Genomic DNA, 22788 nt, shown 5'->3' with positions numbered 1-22788 from the left:
TTCTACAACTCAATGAAAATGTCTTCGAGGCCGAGATTGATAGATTCTTGTTGTCTAGAGGAATTAAGGGCTACGGGGAGAACGCTGGTAAGTGGAGCTGAAATGCGCATCAGCCATGATTGAATGGCGGAGTGGACTCGATGGGCCGAATGGCCTTACTTCCACTCCTATGTCTTATGGTCTTATGGAGCTTTTTGAAGAATGAATGAAGAGGATTGGTGAAGTCATAGTGGTAGATGTGATATATATGGATTTCAGTAAGGTGTTCAACAAGGTTCCATATAGGTAGACTAGGTTAGATCACACGGTATAACGGGAGAATTAGCCATTTGGATACAGAACTGGCTTTAAGGTAGAATACTGAGGGTGGTGGAGGAAGATAGATTTTCATGACTGGAAGCCTGTGACCAGCAGTGCACCACAGGATCGGTGCTTTTTGTCATGTATATAAATGATTTGAATGTAAACATAGGAGGTATGGTTAGTAAGTTTATGGGTGACACTAAAATTGGTGCTGTAGTGGACAGCCAAGAAGGTCACCCCAGTACAACAAGACATTGATCAGATGGGCTGAGGAATGGCACATGGAGTTTAATTTAGATAAATGTGAGCTGCTGCATTTTGGAAAAGCAAATCAGGGTTAGGACTTGTACTCTTAATGGTAAGGTCTTGGGAGTGTTGCTGAACAGAGACCTTGGAGTGCAGGTTCATAGTTCCTTGAAAGTCAAGTTTCAGGAAGACAGGATAGTGAAGAAGGCAATTTGGTATGCCTGTCTTTATTGGTCAATGCATTGAGTATAGGATTAGGTCATGTTGAGGCTTACAGGACATTGGTTAGGCAACTTTGGAATACTGCGTTCAATTCTGGTCCCCTTGCTGTAGGAGGAATGTTCTGAAACTTGAAAGGGTTCAGAAAAGATTTACAAAGATGTTACCAAGGTTGGAGGCTTTGAGCTATAGGGAGAGACTAAATAGGTTGGAGCTATTTTCCCTGGAGTATTGCAGGCTAAAGAGTGCCCTTATACAGTTTATGAAATCGAGGGACATGGATAGGGTGAATATACAAGGTCTTTTCCCTGGAATAGCGGTCCAAAACTAGAAGGCATAGGTTCAAGGTGAGAGAGGAAAGATTTAAAAGGGACCTTAGGAGCAACTTTTTCACGCAGAGGGTGATGCATGTGTGGAATGAGCCAGAGGAACTGGTGGTGGCTGGCACAATTACATTTAAAAGGCATCTGGATGGGTATATGAATAGGAGGGCTCAAGGGATGTCTGCCAAATTGGAGTAGATTAACTTAGGATATCTGGTTGGCACAGACGAGTTGGATCGAAGGATCTGTTTCCATGCTGTATAGCTGAGTAATATTCCAAATATAGCCGAACTGAAATTGTCTACAACTGCGACGTGATTTATCACTACTTGTACTCTATACCCTGACTGATGAACTATGTCCTACAGTTCACCACCATATCTATTTGTGTCCCTTTTCAAGGAACTCTAGACCTGTTTGCCTCGATTCCTGTGTCTGTGGATGTTACTAAGGGTTCTGTCATTCACTATGCTTCCCTTCTGCTTCAGATCTTCCAAAATGCTTCACCTGCCATCTGGATTAAACACCATCTGCCATTTCTCCAGCCAAACTATATACTGCTGTATCCTCTGGAAATCTTTCTCACTTCAGCTCCCCCCAATCTTTGAATTGTCCACCACCTTATTAATCAGGCCACCTAAGTCTCCTCCAAATAATTTATATATTATAAACAACAGGATGAAAGTGAGGATTGCAGATGCTGGAGGTCATTAGGAATGTCACTCCCAATGAAGGGCTCCTGTCCGAAACGTTGATTTTCCTGATCCTCAGATGCTGCCTGACCTGCTGTGCTTAAACAACAGGACTCCCAGCGCTGATCCCTGTGGAGCACCATTGTTCATAGATCTCCAGCGACAAAACCACCCATCTCTATGACTAAACATGTTCTGTATCCATCCATCTTACCAGCTCACGTTGATCCCATGTGACTTTGCCTTTTTGTAAAAACCTTCCATGTGGGACCTTGTCAAAGCCTGGCTAAAGTCCATATAGACAGCAACTATTGCCTCTTCTCTACTCCCCCCCCCCAAATCATCTTGGTCTCTTGCTCAAAAAACAGTCAAATTTGAAGCACAACCATTTCCCTCCTCAAAGGGTTGTTGAGGCAGGTGATTTTAACTTCTACTGTATTGACTGGGGCTTACTTAGTGCCAGGGACTTGGGTGGGGGTGAAATTTGTCAGGTGTCCAGCTTTCTCTATTACTGTGCATCATTGGGTGCTGATTGAGTGCAGCAGCTTCTGAGTTGGCTTTTATATAGCGGTTTTGGCTAAGCAACACAAGATTCTGCACAAGTAATGAATATAACCAAGTCTTAGCCCATATTTGCTAAGTATGTTTTTCCTTCTTAACCAGTGAGTAATTTTTTAAGTATCTGTATTTTGATATGTCCTTTTTTTTTTTAACTGCTTTACAGCTTTTAGTTGAAATCCTTATGCGGCCAACACTTGCACCACAGAAAAAGAAGCAGAAAAGTGAGTTCGATGTTAAGACATTTTATGTGTAACATGTGCTTCACACCTGGAGTTTGAAAACTATTTAAATAAGCAGCTGTTGGTGATGACTCCCTAACTCAGGATGTGGGTGCTGCTGGCTGGACCAGAATTTATAGTCTATCCCTAGTTATCCTTGAGAAGGTGGTGATCTGCCTCTGCAGCCCATTTGGTGTAGATACACTCAAAATATAATAGGAAAGAAGTTCAAGAGTTTTGATTCAACAACACTGAATGAGCCATATATAATTTCCAAGTCTGGATGCTCAGTGGCTTAATGGTGGAATTTGGAGGTGATGTTCCCATATATTCACTGCAATTCTCCTCCTAGATTGTAGCAGGTCATGGGTTTGGAAGGTGCTGTCTTAAGAGCCTTGATAAAAGTCTGTTATGCAGCTAGATTGCTGCTATTGAATAGTGGTGGATTAAGAATTATGCTTGTGGTTCCAAGCAAGGGGAGTACTTTGTGGTTGGTATCCAGCTGTTTTGAGTATTGTTGGAGCTGCACTTATCCTGGTGAGTATTCCATCACACGCCTGAGTTGTGCCTTATAGATGGTGGGCAGGCTTCGGGGAGTCAGGACACAAGTTAGTCATGGCAAGATTCCAAACCTGTGACCGCTTTTGTAGCCACAGTACTTGTAGAACTCATCCAGTCAGTTTCTTGTCAATGATAAGGTGATAGTGAGAGATTCAGTGATGGTGGTACAATTGAATGTCAAGTGGAGATGGTTTGATTCTCCCTTGATCTTTGTCTGGTATTTGTGTGGCATGAATATTCCTTGCCGCTTTCATCTAAGTAGGGATAGTGTCCAGGTCTTGCTGCATTTGGGTATGGATTGCTTCACACTGACGAATAGCAAATGCCTGAACATTGTGCAGTCATCACCGAACATCCGTATTTTTGTCCTTCTCATAATGAAAGGTCATTGATGAAGCAGCTGAAGATGTTGGGGCAAGGATACTACCATAAGGGACTCCTGCAGAGATTCTTGGCGCAGAGATGACTGACCTCCAACCACCACAATCTTCCTTTGTGCCAGGTGTGACTTGTATATAAAGTAGGAGCAGAAGTGGTCCTTCTGATCCTTCAAGCCCATTCTACCATTCAATATAATGATGACTGATCATCTAATTCAGTACTGTATTACTGCCCCATGCCTCTTGATCCCTTTAGTCCTAAGAACCATATCTAATTCCTTGAAACCAGTCAATGTTTTGACTTCAACCACTTGCGGCAGAGAAATCCATATGCTTACCATTCTCTGGGAAAAGTTTCTCCTAGTCTTATTCCAAAATGGCCAAGCTCTTATCCTTAAATTGTGACCCCTGCTTCAGGATTTCAGGATCGCTGGGAACATCTTTCTGGCATTTACCCTGTATTGTCCTTTTAGATTCTTTAGAGGTTTTGGTCAAGTGTAAAGATCAGATACTTAACATTCTAGGTGCTAATATTCTCTTATCTATGTGAAGAGCTCAGCCTAGTGCCAACTTAGTAGGATTCTGATGTTAGTATACAAGTCGTACAGCATAGAAACAGGCTTTTTGGCCAACAAGTTGCACTAATCCCATTTATCTAGTCCATAGCCTGCTGTGCCTTGGCATTTTAAGTGCTCATTCAGATGCTGCTTAAATGTTGAATACTTGCCCCTACGACCCTTGCTTGCTGGATGTAGATTTGCTCGCTGAGCTGTAAGGTTAATTTCCAGACATCTTGTTACCCTACTAGGTAACATCTTCAGTGCGCCTCAGGCGAAACAATGCTGAAAATTCCTGCTTTCTATTTATATATTTGGGTTTCTTTGGGTTGATGATGGTATTTCCTGTGGTGAAGTCACTTCCTGTTCCTTTTCTCAGAAGGTGGTAGATGGGGTCTAACTCAACGTGTTTGTTGATAGAGTTCCGGTTGAAATACCATGCTTTTAGGAATTCTCGTGCATTTCTTTGTTTGGCTTGTCCTAGGATGGATGTGTTGTCCCAGTCGAAGTGGTGTCCTTCCTCATCCGTATGTGAGGATACTAGTGAGAGAGGGTCATGTCTTTTTGTGGCTAGTTGGTGTTCATGTTTCCTGGTGGCTAGTTTTCTGCCTGTTTGACCAATGTAGTGTTTGTTACAATCCTTGCATAGTATTTTGTAAATGACATTAGTTTTGCTTGTTGTCTGTATAGGTCTTTCAAGTTCATTAGCTGCTGTGTTAGTGTGTTGGTGGGTTTGTGGGCTACCATGATGCCGAGGGGTCTGAGTAGTCTGGCAGTCATTTGATATGTCTTTGATGTAGGGGAGAGTGGCTCTGGTTTCTGGACTTGTTTTGTCTGCTTGTTTGGGTTTGTTGCTCAGTAAGAACAGAGAAGATGGTAAAAGAGGAGGAGATGTGGCATTGTTGGTCGAGGACAGTATTACAGTTGCAGAAAGGATGTTTGGGGACTCGTCAACTGAGGTAGTATGAGCTGAAGTTAGAAACAAGAAAGGAGAGGTCACCCTGTTGGGAGTTTTCTCTAGGCCTCCGAATAGTTCCGGAGACGTAGAGGAAAGGATAGCAAAGATAATTCTCGATAGGAGTGAGCGAGACAGGGTAGTTCTCATGGGGGACTTTACCTTTCCAAATATTGAATGGGAACACTATAGTACGAGTACTATAGATGGGTCAGTTTTTGTCCAGTGTGTGCAGGAAGGCTTCCTGACACACAATGTAGACAGACCAATAAGGGGCGAAGCCACATTAGATTTGGTACTGGGTAATGAGCCCGGCCAAGTGTTAGACTTGGACGTAGGTGAGCACTTTGGTGACAGCGATCACAATTCTGTTATGTTTACTTTAGTGATAGAAAGGGATAGGTGTGCACCACTGGGCAAGAGTTACAGCTGGGGGAAAGGCAATTACGATGCGATTAGGCAAGATTTAGAAAGCATAGGATGGGGAAGGAAACTGCATGGGATAGGCGCATTAGAAATGTGGAGCTTATTCAAGAAAAAGCTACAGTGTGTCCTAGATAAGTATGTACCTGTCAGGCAGGGAGGAAGCTGTGGAGCGCAGGAGCCGTGGTTTACGAAGGAAGTGGAATCTCTGGTCAAGAGGCAGAAGAAGGCTTATGTTAAGATGAGATGTGAAGGCTCAGTTAGGGCGTTTTAGGGTTACAAGGTAGCCAGGAAAGACCTAAAGAGAGAGCTCAGAAGAGCCAGGAGGAGACATGAGAAGTTGTTGGCGGATAGGATCAGGGTAAACCCTAAGGCTTTCTATAGGTATTTAAGGAATAAAAGGATGACGAGAGTAAGATTAGGGCCAATCAAGGATAGTAGTGGGAAGTTGTGTGTGGAGTCAGAGAAGATAGGGGAAGCACTAAATGAATATTTTTCAACAGTATTCACTCTAGAAAACGACAATGTTGTTGAGATTGCTGAGATACAGGCTACTAGACTAGGTGTGATTGAGGTTCACAAGGAAGAGGTATTAGAAATCCTGCAGAATGTGAAAATAGATAAGTCCCCTGGGCCGAATGGGATTTATCCTAGGATCCTCTAGGAAGCCAGGGAGGAGATAGCCGAGCCTTTGGCATTGATCTTTAAATCGTCATTGTCTACAGGAATAGTGCCAGAAGACTGGAGGACAGCAAATGTGGTTCCCCTGTTCAAGAAGGGGAGCAGAGACACCCCAGGTAAATATAGACCAGTGAGCCTTACTTCAGTTGTTGGTAAAGTGTTGGAAAAGGTTATAAGAGATAAGATTTATAATCATCTAGAAAAGAATAATTTGATTAGGAATAGTCAGCATGATTTTGTGAAGGGTAGTTTGTGCCTCACAAACCTTTATTGAGTTCTTTGAGAAGGTGACCAAACAGGTAGATGAGAGTAAACTGGTTGATGTGGTGTGTATGGATTCCAGCAAGGCGTTCAATAAGGTTCCCCACAATAGGCTATTGTACAAAATGTGGAAGAATGGGATTGTGGGGAATATAGCAGTTTGGATCAGTAATTGGCTTGCTGAAAGAAGACAGAGGGTGTGGTTGGTGGGAATGTTCATCCTGGAGTCCAGTTACCAGTGGAGTTAGTCATTTTTATAAATTGTCTGGATGAAGGTGTAGAAGGGTGGGTTAATAAATTTGCAGATGACACTAAGGTCGGTGGAGTTGTGGATAGTGACGAAGGATGTTGTAGTTTATAGAGAGACATAGATAAGCTGCAGAGCTGGGCTGAGAGGTGGCAAATGGAGTTTAATGCAGACAAGTGTGAGGTGATTCACTTTGGTTGGAGTAACCGGAATGCAAAGTACTGGGCTAATGGTAAGATTCTTGGTAGTGTAGATGAGCAAAGAGATCTCGGTGTCCAGGTACACAGATCCTTGAAAGTTGCCAACCAGTTTGACAGGATTGTTAAGAAGGCATGCAGTATTTTAGCTTTTATTAATAGAGGGATCGAGTTCCGGAACCAGGAGGTTGTGCTGCAGCTGTACAAAGCTCTGGTACAGCCGCACTTGGAGTATTGTGTACAGTTCTGGTCACTGCATTATAAGAAGGATGTGGAATCTTTGGAAAGGGTGCAGAGGAGACTTACTGGTATGGAGGGAAGATCTTATGAGGAAAGGCTGAGGGACTTGAGGGAGTTTTCGTTAGAGAGATGAAGGTTGAGAGATGACTTAATAGAGACGTAAGATAATCAGAGTGTTAGATGGGGTGGACAGGGAGAGCCTTTTTCCAAGAATGGTGACGTCGAGCACGAGGGGGCATAGCTTTAAATTGAGGAGTAATAGATGTAGGACAGATGTCAGAGGTAGTTTCTTTACTCAGAGTAGTAAGGGTATGGAATGCTTTGCCTGCAACGGTAATAGATTCGCCAACTTCAAGTACATTTAAGTCGTCATTGGACAAGCATATGGACGTACATGGAATAGTGTAGGTTAGATGGGCTTCAGATTGGTATGACAGGTCGGCGCAACATCGAGGGCCGAAGGGCCTGTACTGCACTGTAATGTTCTGTGTTCTCTGACTGTGTTCATTGGGTACCCATTCTTTTTGAATACACGGTATAGATGATTTTTCTCTGCTCTGCGAAGTTCCTCTATGCTGCAGTGTTGGCTCATTGAAATAATGTTCTGATGCAGCTTTCTTTGTGGGTGTTGGGATGATTGCTTCTGTAGTTCAATATTTGGTCCATATGTGGTGTTTTCCTGTAGACGCTGGTTTGAAGTTCCCCATTGGCTGTTTGCTCTACTGTGATATCTAGGAATGGCAGTTTGTTGTTGTTTTCCTCTTCCTTTAGTGAATTTTATGCCAGTTAAGGTATTATTGATGGTCTGGAAGGTTTCCTCTAACTTGTTTCTTTTAGTGATGACAAAGGTGTTATCCACGTAGCAGACAAAGTTTGGGTTGGATAGTTGGCAGAGCTGTTTGTTCAAGTCTCTGCACTATTGCCTCTGCTAAGAACCCTGATATCAGAGGAACTACGCAGAGCAGAGAAAAATCACCTATACCGTGTATTCAAAAAGAATGGGTACCCAATGAACACAGTCGGCTGCCATCCAGAGAAGGACCATTTTATTCCCACTCTCTGAACACCATGGGCCCTTATCTTACTCAGTAACCTCCTGTGCGGCACCTTGTCCAAGACCTTCTTGAAGTTTAGGTAGATAACATCCACTGGCTCCCCTTGGTCTAACCTGCTTGTTACTACAACGAATTCTAGCAGCTTTGTCAGGCATGATGTCCCCTTGCTGATGTTACCCTATTTTATCATACACTTCCAAGTATTCAGAAATCTCATCCTTCACAATGGACTCCTGTTTTAAACGGGAGTATCATGTTAGCAAATTTCCAGTCCTCTGGGACCCTTCCTGATTCTAGTTATTCCTGAAAGATCACCACTAACTCCTCCACTATCTCTTCAGCTGTCTCCCTTAGAACTCTGGATTGTTGCCCTTGAACTGCTTTTGTAATCATGATGTAGGTCCACCCCTATTAGGAAGTGACTCCTAGAATTTTGACCAGCAACACTATGAACGAATGGTATATTTCGAAGTCAAGGTTGTGTGAGGTAGGAGATGACCTTGCAAGTGATATTCCCATGTATCAGCTGCTGTTGTCCTTTTAGGTTTCAAAGGTGATGTCAGAGGAGCCTTGGGGAATTGTTGCAATGCATTCTGTAGATGCTGCCACTGTGCAAATATTGAAGGTATTAAATGGGGTCCCAACAAATGGGCTGCGTTATCATGGATGCTTTTGAGTGTCTTGTACTATAAGATCTGCACTCATCCAGGCAAGTGAAGAGTATTCCATTACATCCGTGGCTTGTGCTCTGTACTTGTTCAGCAGGCTTCAGTCAGGTAGTGTAGTTAATTTTTTGATCACCCCTTGTTGACAGTGGAGGATTTGATGATGATAATGGAGTTGAATGTGAAGCGCCAATGGTTGGAATCTCATTTGTTGGATGCAGTCTTTGCCTAACGTTTACATAATATGAATGTTATTTGGCACTTTTCTTTTGTATCAGTCTCTGAAGCAGAAGGGAAACACCTGGTTTTCAAATGGCAAGAAATGGAGTTGAAGGTCATCAGCTCAGTCATGATCTCACTGGCAGAGCAGACTGATGAGTTTCTCAATCAGTGTTTAAATCAGTAAAGGGATGCAAGTTGGTAAAGGAAAAACTGTTTCCTTAGTGGAGCATGAGAGCATAACATTAGAGCTGCACTGTTCAGTACTGACATTAAGAAACTTTTTATTTTTGCAAATCCTTCCCCTTAAAATTGTGGCTGATGGGGGCAATTGTAAATGTTGAGAGGGGTGTTGGGTATGGTTGTCAGGAATTTAGAGGATAGCCAGGTAAATGGTGTTGAGGTACTCATTAGCACTCATTACTCATCTAATTAAATGACAACACAAGCATGAAGTCTGATCTTTAGTTCTAGGTTTTTAAAATTTATAATATTTTGACTTTTATTTCTTTGTGAATGCTGGAATTGGGTTAAGGATTGTTACTTTCCCTTCCCTTTTATTATTATTTTAATGGAGTAGCTATAATGACTGGTTCGAGCTGTTTAAAAAGGCACAGCTTTTAGTAACAAAAAAGTTACTAAATGTTTTTAACTTTTTGGTTTTGCAAACTAAAGCATTTTAAAATAGTCAAATGTTAAAAGTTAAATAGAAATGGGGTTTGCTAAATGTAATTTTTGTCTTACAGTGAATGAAGACTTGATAAAGGATTGCCTAAGCATATTATACAACACGTGTATTTGTGTAAGTGAGAATTTGGTCAGATTTTGAAATATTCTTCTCTGAACTCAGTCCTTCTGGGTTCTTTGACATCTCAGAATTGACACACAAATTGTTTAGTGTCACAGTCTGATGTTAAGGTAAAGTTACCATTGCCCTATCGGACCGTCGGGCTGTGCTGTCATTAGAGAGAGACAGAAGTAGTTTAACCTGGGCGCTATTAAGCCTCAGATGAGGGGAACTGTTGAGAAGGAGGGTCCTTTGTGATAAAGTCAGCCAATTAACCACAATGGTCTCATTCTGCATTGCAAAACAGCCATCCAGCCAACTGTTAACTGAACCCACCAATGACAGTTTCTTTCAGTTATTGGTTTTGAATCAGTCACATTAATCCACCATCAAAAGTACAGAGAAATAGAGATGCACTACTTACACCTTCCAGTATTTATTGCATTCCATTTTGAATGCTACCACTCAATTATGAGCTCCAGTTCCTAGCCAACCATTGCATGAAAATTTTTCTTCATGTCACATCTGGATCATTTAGCAATGACTTAACACTATTTATTAAATAATTATATCACCTCTTTCATAATATGTTCCCCAAACTGTTACATAGCCAGTGTGGTAGTTTTGATGAAGTACCACATCGGTGCTCTGAGTCATTGGACTCAATATTAACTCTGCTTTCTTCCCACAGATGCTGCCAGACCTGAGTTTTGCCAGCAGTTTGTTTTTGTTTGGGGTACTTTTGAAGATGTGGTACAGACACCTAAGATCTAATAACAGCTATCAACGGGCGATGTAAAACCATAAGATCCAGAAGCAGAAATAGGGCATTTGACGCATCAAGTTTGCTCCACCATTTGATAATGGCTGATATGTTTCTCAATCCATTCTCCCTTGATCCCCTTATTGACCAAATACTAATCTACCTCTATCTTAAATGCACTTAATGCCTTGGCCTCCGCAGCCTTCTGTGACAATGTTCTACCGATTCACCGCATCTTGCTAAAGAAATTCCTCCACATCTCAGTTCTCAAGTGTGGTTCCTTCACTTTCACGCTGTGCCCTTGGGTCCTCATCTCTCCTACTAATGGAAATATCTTTTTCACTTCCACTCCATCCAGGCCTCTCAGTATTCTGTAAGCTTCTTTGAGATCCCCCTCATCCTTCTAAAAGCCATTGAGTAGAGACCCAGAGTCCTCAATGACAACTCATGACAAGCCCTTCATCCAAGGGGATCATTCTTGTAATCTGCTCTGGGACCCTGCCAGCATCACATCCTTCCTTCGAAAAGTGCTCTCAATATTCCAATTGCAGTCTGACCAGAACCTTATACTACCTTAGTAGTATATCTCTGCTCTTGTATTCTATCCCTCCTGAAATGAATGCTAACATTGCATTTGATTTTCTAACTGCCAATTGAACCTGCATGCTAACATTAGGAGAATCGTAATCTAGGACATTTCTGAAGTCTTTCCCTATTTAGAATATAGTCTCTGACTCTTCTTCTGACCAAAGTGCAAAACCTCACAATTTCTTTCATTCTGTTCCATCAGCTGCTACTTTCCCACTTTCTTACCCTTTCCAAATCCTTCTGTAGCCACACTGCCTCCTCAACACTACCTGACCCTCCATGATCTTTGCTCAGTTTATAATGTCTCCTGTTCCTTCATTCAGATTGTTAATGTATAACGTGAATAGCTGTGGTCCCAAGACTGACCCCTACGGACTGCCATTAGTCACTGGCTGCCATCCTGAAAAAGACCCCCCTTTTGTAACCCCATTACCTGCTTTCTGCCAGTCAGCTAATCTTCTGTCTGTGCCCCATAACTTGCCTATAAAGCCATGGGCTCTTATTGAGCAGCCTGCTGTGCAGCATCTTGTCAAAGGCCTTCTGGAAATCCAAATAGATCATGTCTACTGGCTCTGCTTTTTTTGCCAAACTTATTCATTACCACTTGAAAAACTCTTAAGAGAATTGTCAGACATAACCTCCCTTTGACAAAGCTGTGCTGACTCAGCTCAATTTACTGAGCTCTTCCAAGTACTCCCCAATCTCTGCCTTAATGGACTCTCGAATCTTCGCAATGACTGAGATCAGGCTGACTGACCTATATTTTCCTTTTTCCTGTCTCATGGAATATACAGCAGCACAGCACAGGAACAGGCCCTTCGACCCACCATGTCCATGCCTACCATGATGCCATTCTAAGCTAATCCCATCTGCCTGCATGTGGTCTGCATCCCTGTAACCTCTGCCTGTTCTTGTCTCTGTCTAGATCCACTTAATTAAAAATCACACAATGCCAGGTTATAATCCAACAGGTTTATTTGGAAGCACTAGCTTTCGGAGCACTGCTCCTTCTTCAGGTGGTTGTGGAATAGGATCATAAGACACAGCATTTATAGCTATAAATTGTTATGGTCCTATGCCACAACCACCCGAAGAAGGAGCAGTGCTCTGAAAGCTAGTACTCCCAAATAAACCCGTTGGATTATAACCTGGTATTGTGATTTTTAACTTTGTTCACCCCAGTCCAACACTGGCTCCTCCACATCATAAGTCCACTTAAACATTACTATCGTATCTGCTTCAATCGTCTGCTTGCAGTGCGTGTCTGGCTCCTACTGCCTTTTTTTTTTGGAAAACCGCTTTCCACATGGATTTTCTTTAAACTTCTCACTTTAAACCTATGCCTAATAATTTTCCTGTCACCGATGTGAGGCGCACCATCCTGATTATCCCTGTTGCCCTCCTTGAACAAAGGAGCAACCTTGTCTAGTCTCTAGACTTCTGGGACCTCACCTGTGGCAAAAGAGGTTACGAAGATCTCTATCAAGGCCTATCCCTTGCCTCCTTCAGTATCCTAAGATATATCGCTTGGGACACTGGGGGCTTGTCTTTCAAGATGTCCAACACCATCACCACCTTAATATTAACATGCTCAGAGTGTCAGCAAACACCTCTAAACGTACCACAAGCTCATGTCTTTTTTCTTAGTGAATATTGAACGAAGTCTCATTTAAGGTCCTCTCCCATTTCTTCTGGCTCCTTAAATGGGTCTCACCTTTCCCTGGTTACCCCCATGCTTGTAATATATATATATAAAATACCTTTTGGATTCTCCTTAATCGTACTTGCCAAGGACATTTCATGGCCTGTTCAAGCCCTCTTCATTTTAATTTCGTTTTTGCTTTCTTTAGACTCCTCAAGAGCCATTTTTGATTTGTTAACTAAGCCTTGTATGCACTTGCTTTTTCTTTTTAACTAAATTTACAATATCTCTCATTATCCAGTGTTCCCCAATATTTACATTCTTTTTCATGCTCATAAGAGCATCTGGTCCTGAATTCCGGTCAACTGTTTTGTCTTTAAGACTCCCAACATGTCCTTCAAGCAATTGACCCCCCCCCAGTCCACTTTGTCCAATTCCTGCCCAGTACTATTGTGATTAGCTTTCACCTGAGAACTAGTCTTATCCTTATCCATAACTATCTTAAGCTTATGGTTTATGATCACCGTTCCCAAAATGCTCCTCCACTGAAACTTTGATCACCTGGCTAGGCTAATTCCTCAATGTTTCAAGAATCTCTCCTCATTCTGCCCCTCGCATTAAGGGAATTTCAGTGAATATTGGTGAAATTTGAAGTCAACCACTACCACAACCCACACTCTCTCCCTTTTTTAAGTGGGGGTATTACATTAGCCATTTTCCAATCGTCTGGGACCTTCACTGACCCCATTGATCATTGAAAGATCATCAATGCCTCTACAATCTCCTCAGCCATCTTCAGAAACCTGGAGTGCAGTCCATTTGGTCTGGGTGATGTATCCACCTTCAGAACTTTCAGCTTCCCTAGCATTACACTCACCTGTGCCCCCCTGACTGATTCAAGCTTCTTCCCCTCAAACGTCAGGGTGAATTCTAGCATTTTGTGATTGTTGCTCTTTAGGGATTCCTTGCTTTCAGCACCCTAATCAAGTCTGCCTCATAACATATCAAATACAGAATGCACGATTTAAAGCTATTGTGGAGCCAGTGACAGATTCTCCATGAGCTGTCATTTGATTTTGAGAGTAGAGGAGGGTAGTTGAGTTCACAAAGATTGAAAAACAGGTTGTATCAAATGGTGTGGTGTGATGTACAGGTAGTCAAAAAAAAACCTCAGGCTTTAAGGTCAACTGCTGTGTATCATTGGACTGAAGTGTGCATGATTTGGGAAGGTATTTGATGGCAAGGGATGATGTAGCATCCTTTTTTATTTTCAGACGGATGGAGTAACAAAGCGCCTCTCAGAACGGAATGACTTTGTGCTATTCCTCTTCACACTTATGACAAATAAAAAGACCTTTTTGCAAACTGCTACACTTATAGAAGATATCCTGGGAGTGAAAAAGGTCAGTTTGTCCTGCTCAGAGGCTTGTATTTGAAGAGAGCGATAGTACTTCCATAATCTTGCCTCTTGCCACTATGCTGCTCTGCCTTCCTCCATTCTAACATTTTCATTTCTCTATCACCCCATACTGTAGAATTTACTCCTGAAACATTTCTACCCCTCTCTTTTTAAGATTCTCTTTTTAGACCACTCTTTTTGATCAAAGTTTTAGTCACCCAAGACAATATCTACCCTTCTGACTTGCTTCCAAGTTTTCTTCCTGATGCTTCTGATGGAATTTGGATATTTTCTACTTAAAGACTTAATGAATGGCATCCAATGTAGGGTACAAGCTCTGTAAGTTGGAAAGTTGAGCTCACCTATCCTTTCAGCATTTCTTACCAGTAAGCCTAATGTAGCATTGTGGCACTTTTCCTTTTCTGTGGCCAATTCCGTGATAAACTGAGAACAGTCCGATACTTTTGAACCTGTACGTTAGGAATTCTGGGGGGACAGATTGCAGAGAAAAGAGTCCATCATTCATTTGGTAAGACCAAATAAAGTTGAAAGATTGGTGTCATTGGGCCAGCTTGGGCCTCAATATATTTTCTTAATTTATCACCTTGCAGTTTAGAAAGAGGCTACTAAGCACATTAAGCCTGTGCTAGATATTTTCACAACCTTTGCAAAACCTTTCCCAGGCCCTGCACTTTGTTCAGTAAAACAAAGAACTGAGTGTGTTGGAGATTAGGATTTTTAAAAAAATTGCTAGAGAATGTCAACAGGTCTGGCAGCATCTGTGGGGAGAAAGCAGAGTTAATGTTTTGAGTCCAGTAATAACAGGGTTCTGGTGAGGCACTGGACTCAATGTTAACTGTTTCTCTCTCATATGCTGCCAGACCTGCTGAGTTTCTACAGCAATTTGTTTTTCTTCCTGCTGTTTCCTCATGGTCTTGCATCCTCTTTGGTTTCCTTTTATTCACTTTCCTTTCACTTTTCCAATTATGAAAGATAGTCTGATGCAAACGCTTCATTATTTTTGGCTGATATGTTTAATTTAATGTTGTTGTGATTGGACATGTAAAATAAATTGCAGAGTTCTTCTTTCCCCCTTCAGGAAATCTGTGTGTCTTATAACCTAACATTTTGGATACAGGAGTACTAGCTGTTAACTTTGGCATCATCTTGTTCCTTCAAGGAGATGATACAACTGGAAGATATCCCAAATCTTGCAAACCTAGTGGCCAGTTTTGATCAACAGCAACTTGCGAATTTCTGCCGAATTCTGTCAGTCACTATCTCTGAGCTGGATACAGGAAATGATGACAAGCATACACTACTTGCCAAAAATGCACAGCAGAAGAAATCTGCAGGCCCGTCACGAGCTGAAATCAACCAAGGTAAGGAAACAGGCTTTCTGGTGCTACCCTCCACTTACATGTGCATAGTATCTCTTGAATGATGCAATGTGTCAAAAAATTGCATAACCTTTGGTGCTATTTGGCCTAGTTAATGATTAATATGCTTTTTGCTCTTTGTCTTTCTCATTTTTAACTGCTTCCCAAATATTGGAGACAGTGATGAGGTGAAAATGTCACTGGACTCGTAGTCTAGCAACCCAGGCTGATGTTCTGGGGACGTGGGTTTGAATCCCATCATGTCAGATGGTGAAATTTGAATTCTAAAAACATCTGGAATGAAAGAACTAACATAATTGATAATGTAATCATTATCAATTATTTTAGAAACCTATCTGCTTTAAAGAGGAAAATCTGCCATCCTTGCCTGGTCTGCCCTACAAGTAATCAGGAAAGCAATGGAATATTAGCCTTTAATTCAAAGGGTTGGAGTACAAGAGTAGGGAAGTCATAGTGTAGCTGTAATAGGTGCTGGTGAGGCTACATCTGGAGTGTTGAACAGTTTTGGGCCCTTATTGAAGGAAAGATTTATTTCATTGGAGGCAGATCAGAGAAAGTTCACTAGGATGATAGCTGGTAAAGGAGGGATTGTCTTACACAAACAAAGGCTTAACAGGTTGGAACTATACTCATTAGAATTTAGAACAAGTAGTTATTTTGTTGAAACATAGGATTCATAAGGGGCTTAACAGGGTAAATGCGAGGATGTTTTCTACCTCCTCGAGAGGGTAGGATCAGAGAGTATAGTCTCAATAAAGGGGTGTGTCAATTTCAGTGTTGTGGGTGCAGAGACCTTGTGTATAGTGAAGCCTGACGTAGATTCTTGAACATCCGAGGAGCGGGAGAATCGACGTTTCGAGCATAAGCCCTTGATGAAGGGCTTATGCTTGAAATGTCGATTCTTCTGCTCTGATGCTGCCTGTGTTTTTCTAGCACCTCACACTCGACATTGATCTTCAACATCTGCGGTCCTCACTTTCTCCTAATAGATTCTTGAACAGTAGGGGAATCTAGGGCTACAGGGAAAGGCAGGAAAGTGGACAAGAGGAATGTTGGATCTGCCATGATGCTGTTGAATGGAGGGGCAAGCTTGAGGGGCCAAACCACCTATTTGTATTTCTTGTGACAATGTGAGTCCAAGTTGACGCTTAACTGTCCTCTGGGCAAATAGGAGTTGACAAATAAATGCTGGCTGAGCCAGTAATGCCTATATCAATGTAAAAACTAAGAAGAAAAAAACAACAACTCCCCACTCTTCACTGCTCAAACTGAAATGAAGCAAAATGGAAGACCTCTGAAGGAGTTTGGCTTACTTATAACTTTGTTGTGGAATCAGTTTGTGTTTTCCACAAATGCTTTTCATTCTTTGAATGTGAGGATTCATGGCACATTCAGCATCTGCTCACCTCTTGAACTTGTTAGTGAGCCATAACTTCTTGAACCAGCTGGTGTGATATAGGGCACCTACAGTGTTATGGACAGTGTTCCAGAATTTTGATCCAGTGATACTGAAGGAACAGTGATGGAGTTCCAAGTCAGGATGGTGTGATTTGGAGGGGTACTTGCAGGTTGTACTGTTCCCAAGTACCTCAGGCCTTTGTTTTTCTGGGTAGCATAAGTTGATGGTTTGGAAGGTGCTGTTTAGGGAGCCTTGGTGAAATGGTGTAGTGCATCTTGTAGGTGGTGTACACTGCTGCTACTGAACATCAGTGGTGGAGGGAGTGTATGTTGCAATTGATGGATGAAGGGCAGATCATGGGGGCTACTTTATCTTGCAATATTAATGCAATAAGAAAATATTTCATCTTACTCCTGAACTTTGCTTTGTAGATTGTGGACAGCCTTTAGGACAATGGTGAGACATGTCTCAGAATTCCAATTCTTTTATCTATTCTTTTAAACACAGTATTTATATGATTGGTCCTGTTAAGTTTCTGAACAATAATAACTCCAGGATATTGGTAGTGGGGCATTCAGTGATGGTTGTGCCTTTTTGAATGCTGAGATTTTCTCTTGTTGGAGGTGGTCTTTGCCTAGCTTATGTGATAGTGTCATTTTGAAAGAGTGAACCTATAATTATCAGAACTGGAACCTGTGTGCAATTGTCAGTTTATTTTTTCTTATTCATACTTTATTCTTGTATGTTTGAAGTACACTCTGCACCTAAGGGAATTGTAACTCGTGCAATAAAATATGACCTCTTTTCATCCCAACCTAGTTACCTTGTTGAATATTCCTGGATTCATTGAGCGATTGTGTAAATTGGCAACACGGAAGGTCTCTGAGACGACTGGTACTTCAAACTTCTTACAGGAGCTAGAGGAATGGTATGCGTGGCTGGACAATGCATTGGTCCTTGATGCATTAATGCACATGGCCACTGAGGAACCTGACCAAAGCAGTAGCACAGGTAATTTGCACAGCTCGTCGTGATTGCACCCAATTTCTAATACATCTGATACTGACGAGTGAAGGGACCAGCAATGCAATGGCTTTTGGCTCAAATATGAGAGACTAGGAGGATGCATGAAAAGAGACTGAGAGCCAACTAAAGATCGAATTCCAAAGTTTTGAAAGGCAAATAAATAGTAAAAGAAGGATTAGGTGAATTGAACCTGGAGGAAGAAGACATGATGAAAGTAAATATGCATGGAAATGGTGTTTCACTTATAGTGAGTGGATTAGGGTACAGGAACAGAAATATCTTACTGCAGTTGTGCAGGGCATTGGTGAGACCACACCAATGGAGTATTGTGCAGATTTGACCTCCTTATCGGAGGAATGATATTCTGACTATATAGGGTGGGCTGTGAACATTTACCCGGTTCATTACTTGGTTGGCAGGACCTGCGTATATGAATAGAGACTGGTTTTGTCAGAGCAATGTTCACTGGTGTTCAGGAGGGTGAGGGCGATCTTATTAAAAAGAAAAACTATAAATATTTAGCAGAAGCAGATGGTAAATGCAGGAAGGATGTTCGCAATGACCGGAGGGTCCAGAGCAAGGAGTTCACAGTCTAAGGATATGAGCTAGGACAATTAGGACTAAGAAATTTCTTCAATGTATGTGGCCTATGGAATTTCTCCCACAAAAAGCAAAAGAGGCTAGAACATTGAGTATTTTTCGGACTGTGTTAGATATTATTCTTGGAGCTAAAAGGATCGAAGGGTATGGGGCGAAAGTGGGAATAGGATACTGAATTCGATAATTGGCCATGGTCATAATGAATGACTGAGCAGGATTAAAGGACTGAATGGTTGTTCTGCGCACATTTTCTGTGTTTTAACTAAGGTATTAAACTGCTGCTGCTGCAAAGGTCATGGCTAGGAAGTTGGTTGAATAACAGATGATAAAGTAGGGATATTGGGTAGGCATTCAGTTGGTGTCCCAAAAGGATTTGCTAGGACCTCAATTATCCTCCTTTATTAAGGACTGGGATAATGGCATTGAAAGTCATAAATCCAAATGACAGGCAGCATTGTCGAGAGTGTTGATTATAGCATAACATTAGAGGGATATTGATAGACTGAGTGAATGGACATAACTGTGACAGGTGGAGTTCAGTGTAACCAGGTGTAAGGTTATCCAATTTGGACAGAGAAAGGATAGATCAGGGTACTTTCTAGATGGTATGAAGTTTAATGCAGTGCACATCCAAAGAGAATTTGAAAGTTGTGGGGTAAAGTGTGCTTCAGGTATGTAGGTTTTTAAAATGCCGCAATCAGGTGTAAAAGGTAGGAAGGAGAGCTAATGAAATACTAGCCTTTATATCTTGAAGATTTGAGTTTAAGGATGTAGAAGTTATGCTGCAGCCAAACAAAACCTTGATTAGGTCCCATTTGGAGTATTGTGAGCACAACTCCAGAATATATTAGCCTAGGAGAGAGTATGGCATTTCCTGTTCTTTTTCTCAGAGAGGTAAATGGGATCCAAGTCAACGTTTGTTAGAATTCCAGTTGGATCCAAATGAGCAGGAAATGGCACCACAGGCAATGACATCACCAACCCAAGGAAACCCAAACATATATGTAGAAAGCGGGCTACACCACCAGTGTTTCATCCGGAGGCTCACTGAAGATGTTACCTGGTATGGTGACCAAATGTCTGAAAACGAACCTTCCAGCTCAGCAAGCAAACCTACATCCTAAAACAAGTATTTCAAAATTGACCTTTGAGAAGGGAGAAGCTTTCTACTGGCTCGTGTGACAGTAACAAGAGGATAGAAATTTTAAATATTGGCACAAGAGCTAAAGGGGAAATGAGAAATTATTTTCATCCAGAGGGCGGTTAAGGTCTAATATGCACTGCTGTAAAGGATAATTGAATCAGATTCAATCGCAAACTTCAGGCAATTGGAGGTCAAATGGATTGAATTATGGAAGAAACATTTTCATTAGATGTTGGCATGATTGTCAAAGCCAGTATTTATACTTCATACCGAACTGTATTAAGAACAGAGCAGTGAATCACCAATTTAAACCATTTCATGTGGTGTAGGTACATCAACTGCTGATAGGGGCTGAATTGGTATGGAACTAAAAAGGGCACCGGCTCAGTGGTCAGAATTGTGTCTTAGTGTATTGTAAGATTCTATGCATTCTGAGGTGTGTCCATTCATTGTTTGCATTAATTAATCAAAATAAATTGCAGTGTTTTTTAAACTGGGCATCTTGGAAAATCAAGATGAAGAATAAAAGTCCATAACAGCAGCATTAAGATCAAAGAATACATGAGAAGGCAAGTTCCCTCTCGTAATGGTCAAGTTATAGCGTCATTGTAGTTTTGGAAAAATACTAGTGCATTGAGGATAAAATGATGTCCTATTATACAGGTAGTATGCAAGTGTTTGGACGTGTTTAGGGATGTAGGGAGGAGTGTTTATAAGACAATGCACTTGGATTTTGGAGGAACAGGAAGGAAAATTGAGGCTTAATTTAAACTCCATTTTCTGTGTTTAGAGTCTGCAGATGAGAGTGTACTGGCCGCCAGCCAGTTGAGGAGTCGGCTCCCACAGTCCATGAAGATCATGCATGAGATAATGTACAAAGTGGAAGTCCTGTATGTGTTGTGTGTACTACTAATGGGAAGGCAGCGAAATCAGGTTGGTAACCTCTGGCACAACTTTCCTCAAGCTTCTGTGTTTAAGTTTTTTTTTCTCTTTTGAGAGCACTGCACACTCCTCAATGCTAGGTGATGTCCATTCCCAATGAAAAAGAATCTAAATATTTCTCCATGTTCAGAGGGATTGCCATCACTTAATTCTCTACGATCAACATCTGGGGAGTTACTCTTGACAAGAAATTGTATTGGACAATAGATTTAAATGTTGTCATAAAAATAGGTTGGAGGCTGTGAATTCTACAGCAAATAACTTGCTACCTATCTCTCCAGTGCATGTCCATAATGTATAAGACGTAAGCAGGAGTGTGATTGAGTACTGTTCAATTGTATGAATATATGCGGCTGCAGTGGCATTGAAGATGTTTGACACTAGCTATGGCCAAGAGGTCTGCTTGACCAGTACCCCATCCACTGCCTTCAACATTCAGTTCCTTTACTCTCTGGTTCACAGTGATTCACTGCACCAACTCACCAGCGCTCCTTAATAGCATTACCTCAAACCAGCTTTTCCAGTAAGTGATCTGAGCTGAAGAGTCCTATCTGGACCATCAAACCTTTGTTCAAAGTACACACAAGTATATTGGAAGATTGTTGCTTCTCCAATCACAGGCAGTTCTGTACCTTTAGTTCACTAAACCTGTCTGAGATCGGAAAATACTAAGCATACAGATGTACAGCATGGAAACAGACCGTTCGGTCCAACCTGTCCATGCCAACCAGACATCCCAACCCAATCTAGTCCCACCTGCTAGCACCTGGCCTATATCCCTCCAAACCCTTCCTATTCGTATACCCATCCAAATACCTCTTAAATATTGCAATTGTACCAGCCTCCACTTCCTCCAGCAGCTCATTCCATGCATGTACCACCCCTTGTGTGAAAAAGTTGCCCCTTGGGTCTCTTTTATATCTTTCCCCTCTCACCCTAAACGTATGCCCTCTAGTTCTGGTCTCCCTGACCCCAGGGAAAAGACTGTGTCTATTCACCCTATCCATGCCCCTCATAATTTTGTAAACCTCTATAAGGTCACGCCTCAGCCTCCGATGCTCCAGGGAAAACAGCCCCAGCCTGTTCAGCCTCTCCCGATAGCTCAAATCCTCCAACCCTGGCAACATCCTTGTAAATCTTTTCTGAGCCCTTTCAAATTTCACAATATCTTTCTGATAGGAAGGAGACCAGAATTGCACGCAATATTCCAACAGTGGCCTAACCAATGTCCTGTACAGCCGCAACATGACTTCCCAACTCCTGTACTCAATACTCTGACCAATAAAGGAAAGCATACCAAACGCCATCTTCACTACCCTATCTACCTGCGACTCCACTTTCAAGGAGCTATGAACCTGTTCTCCAAGGTCTCTTTGTTCAGCAACACTGCCTAGGACCTTACCATTAAGTATATAAGTCCTGCTAAGATTTACTTTCCCAAAATGCAGCACCTCACATTTATTCAGTATTTCCCCATTTTCTGCAACTCCACACAAAGGCTGCCTTGCTGATCTTTGAGGGGCCCTATTCTCTCCGTAGTTCCCTTTTGTACTTAATGTATTTCTAAAAACCCTTTGGATTCCCCTTAATTCTGTTTGCCAAAGCTATCTCATGTCCCCTTTTTGCCCTCCTGATTTCCCTCTTAAGTATACTCCTACTTCCTTTGTACTCTTTTAAGGATTCACTCAATCTATCCTGTCTATACCTTACATATGCTTCTTCCTTTTTCTTAACCAAACCCTCAATGTCTTTAGTCATCCAGCATTCCCTATACCTACCAGCCTTTCCTTTCACCCTGACTGGAATATACTTTCTCTGGATTCTCGTTATCTCATTTCTGAAGGCTTCCTATTTTCTATGGTCTCTTTACCTGCGAACATCTGCCCCCAATCAGCTTTTGAAAGTTCTTGCCTAATACCGTCAAAATTGGCCTTTCTCCAATTTAGAACTTTGAGATCTGATCTATCCTTTTCCATCACTATTTTAAAACGAATAGAATTATGGTCGCTGTCCCAAATTCCCCCCGCACTGACACCTCAGTCACCTGCCCTGCCTTATTTCCCAAGAGTAGGTCAAGTTTTGCACCTTCTCTAGT

General features: G+C 41.8%; 1 protein-coding gene across 2 annotated transcripts in view; it reads left to right on the top strand.

Moving 5' to 3' along the window:
- Window positions 1–22788, top strand: part of LOC122560343 (short transient receptor potential channel 4-associated protein-like) — a 95558-nt gene that overhangs the window by 21142 nt on the left and 51628 nt on the right. For both annotated transcript variants that reach the window (XM_043710992.1, XM_043710990.1), the window contains exons 4-9: window positions 2508–2565; window positions 9750–9805; window positions 14058–14186; window positions 15363–15564; window positions 17801–17992; window positions 20542–20684. In XM_043710992.1, coding sequence (XP_043566927.1) covers window positions 2508–2565; window positions 9750–9805; window positions 14058–14186; window positions 15363–15564; window positions 17801–17992; window positions 20542–20684 — 780 coding nt within the window. The remainder of the gene's footprint in view (window positions 1–2507; window positions 2566–9749; window positions 9806–14057; window positions 14187–15362; window positions 15565–17800; window positions 17993–20541; window positions 20685–22788) is intronic.

Source organism: Chiloscyllium plagiosum, chromosome 20 (genome assembly GCF_004010195.1).
Source record: "Chiloscyllium plagiosum isolate BGI_BamShark_2017 chromosome 20, ASM401019v2, whole genome shotgun sequence".
NCBI classification, from domain to species: domain Eukaryota; kingdom Metazoa; phylum Chordata; class Chondrichthyes; order Orectolobiformes; family Hemiscylliidae; genus Chiloscyllium; species Chiloscyllium plagiosum.
The sequence above is the reverse complement of the archived record's forward strand: the minus strand, read 5'-3'. Positions and strand labels throughout refer to the sequence as shown.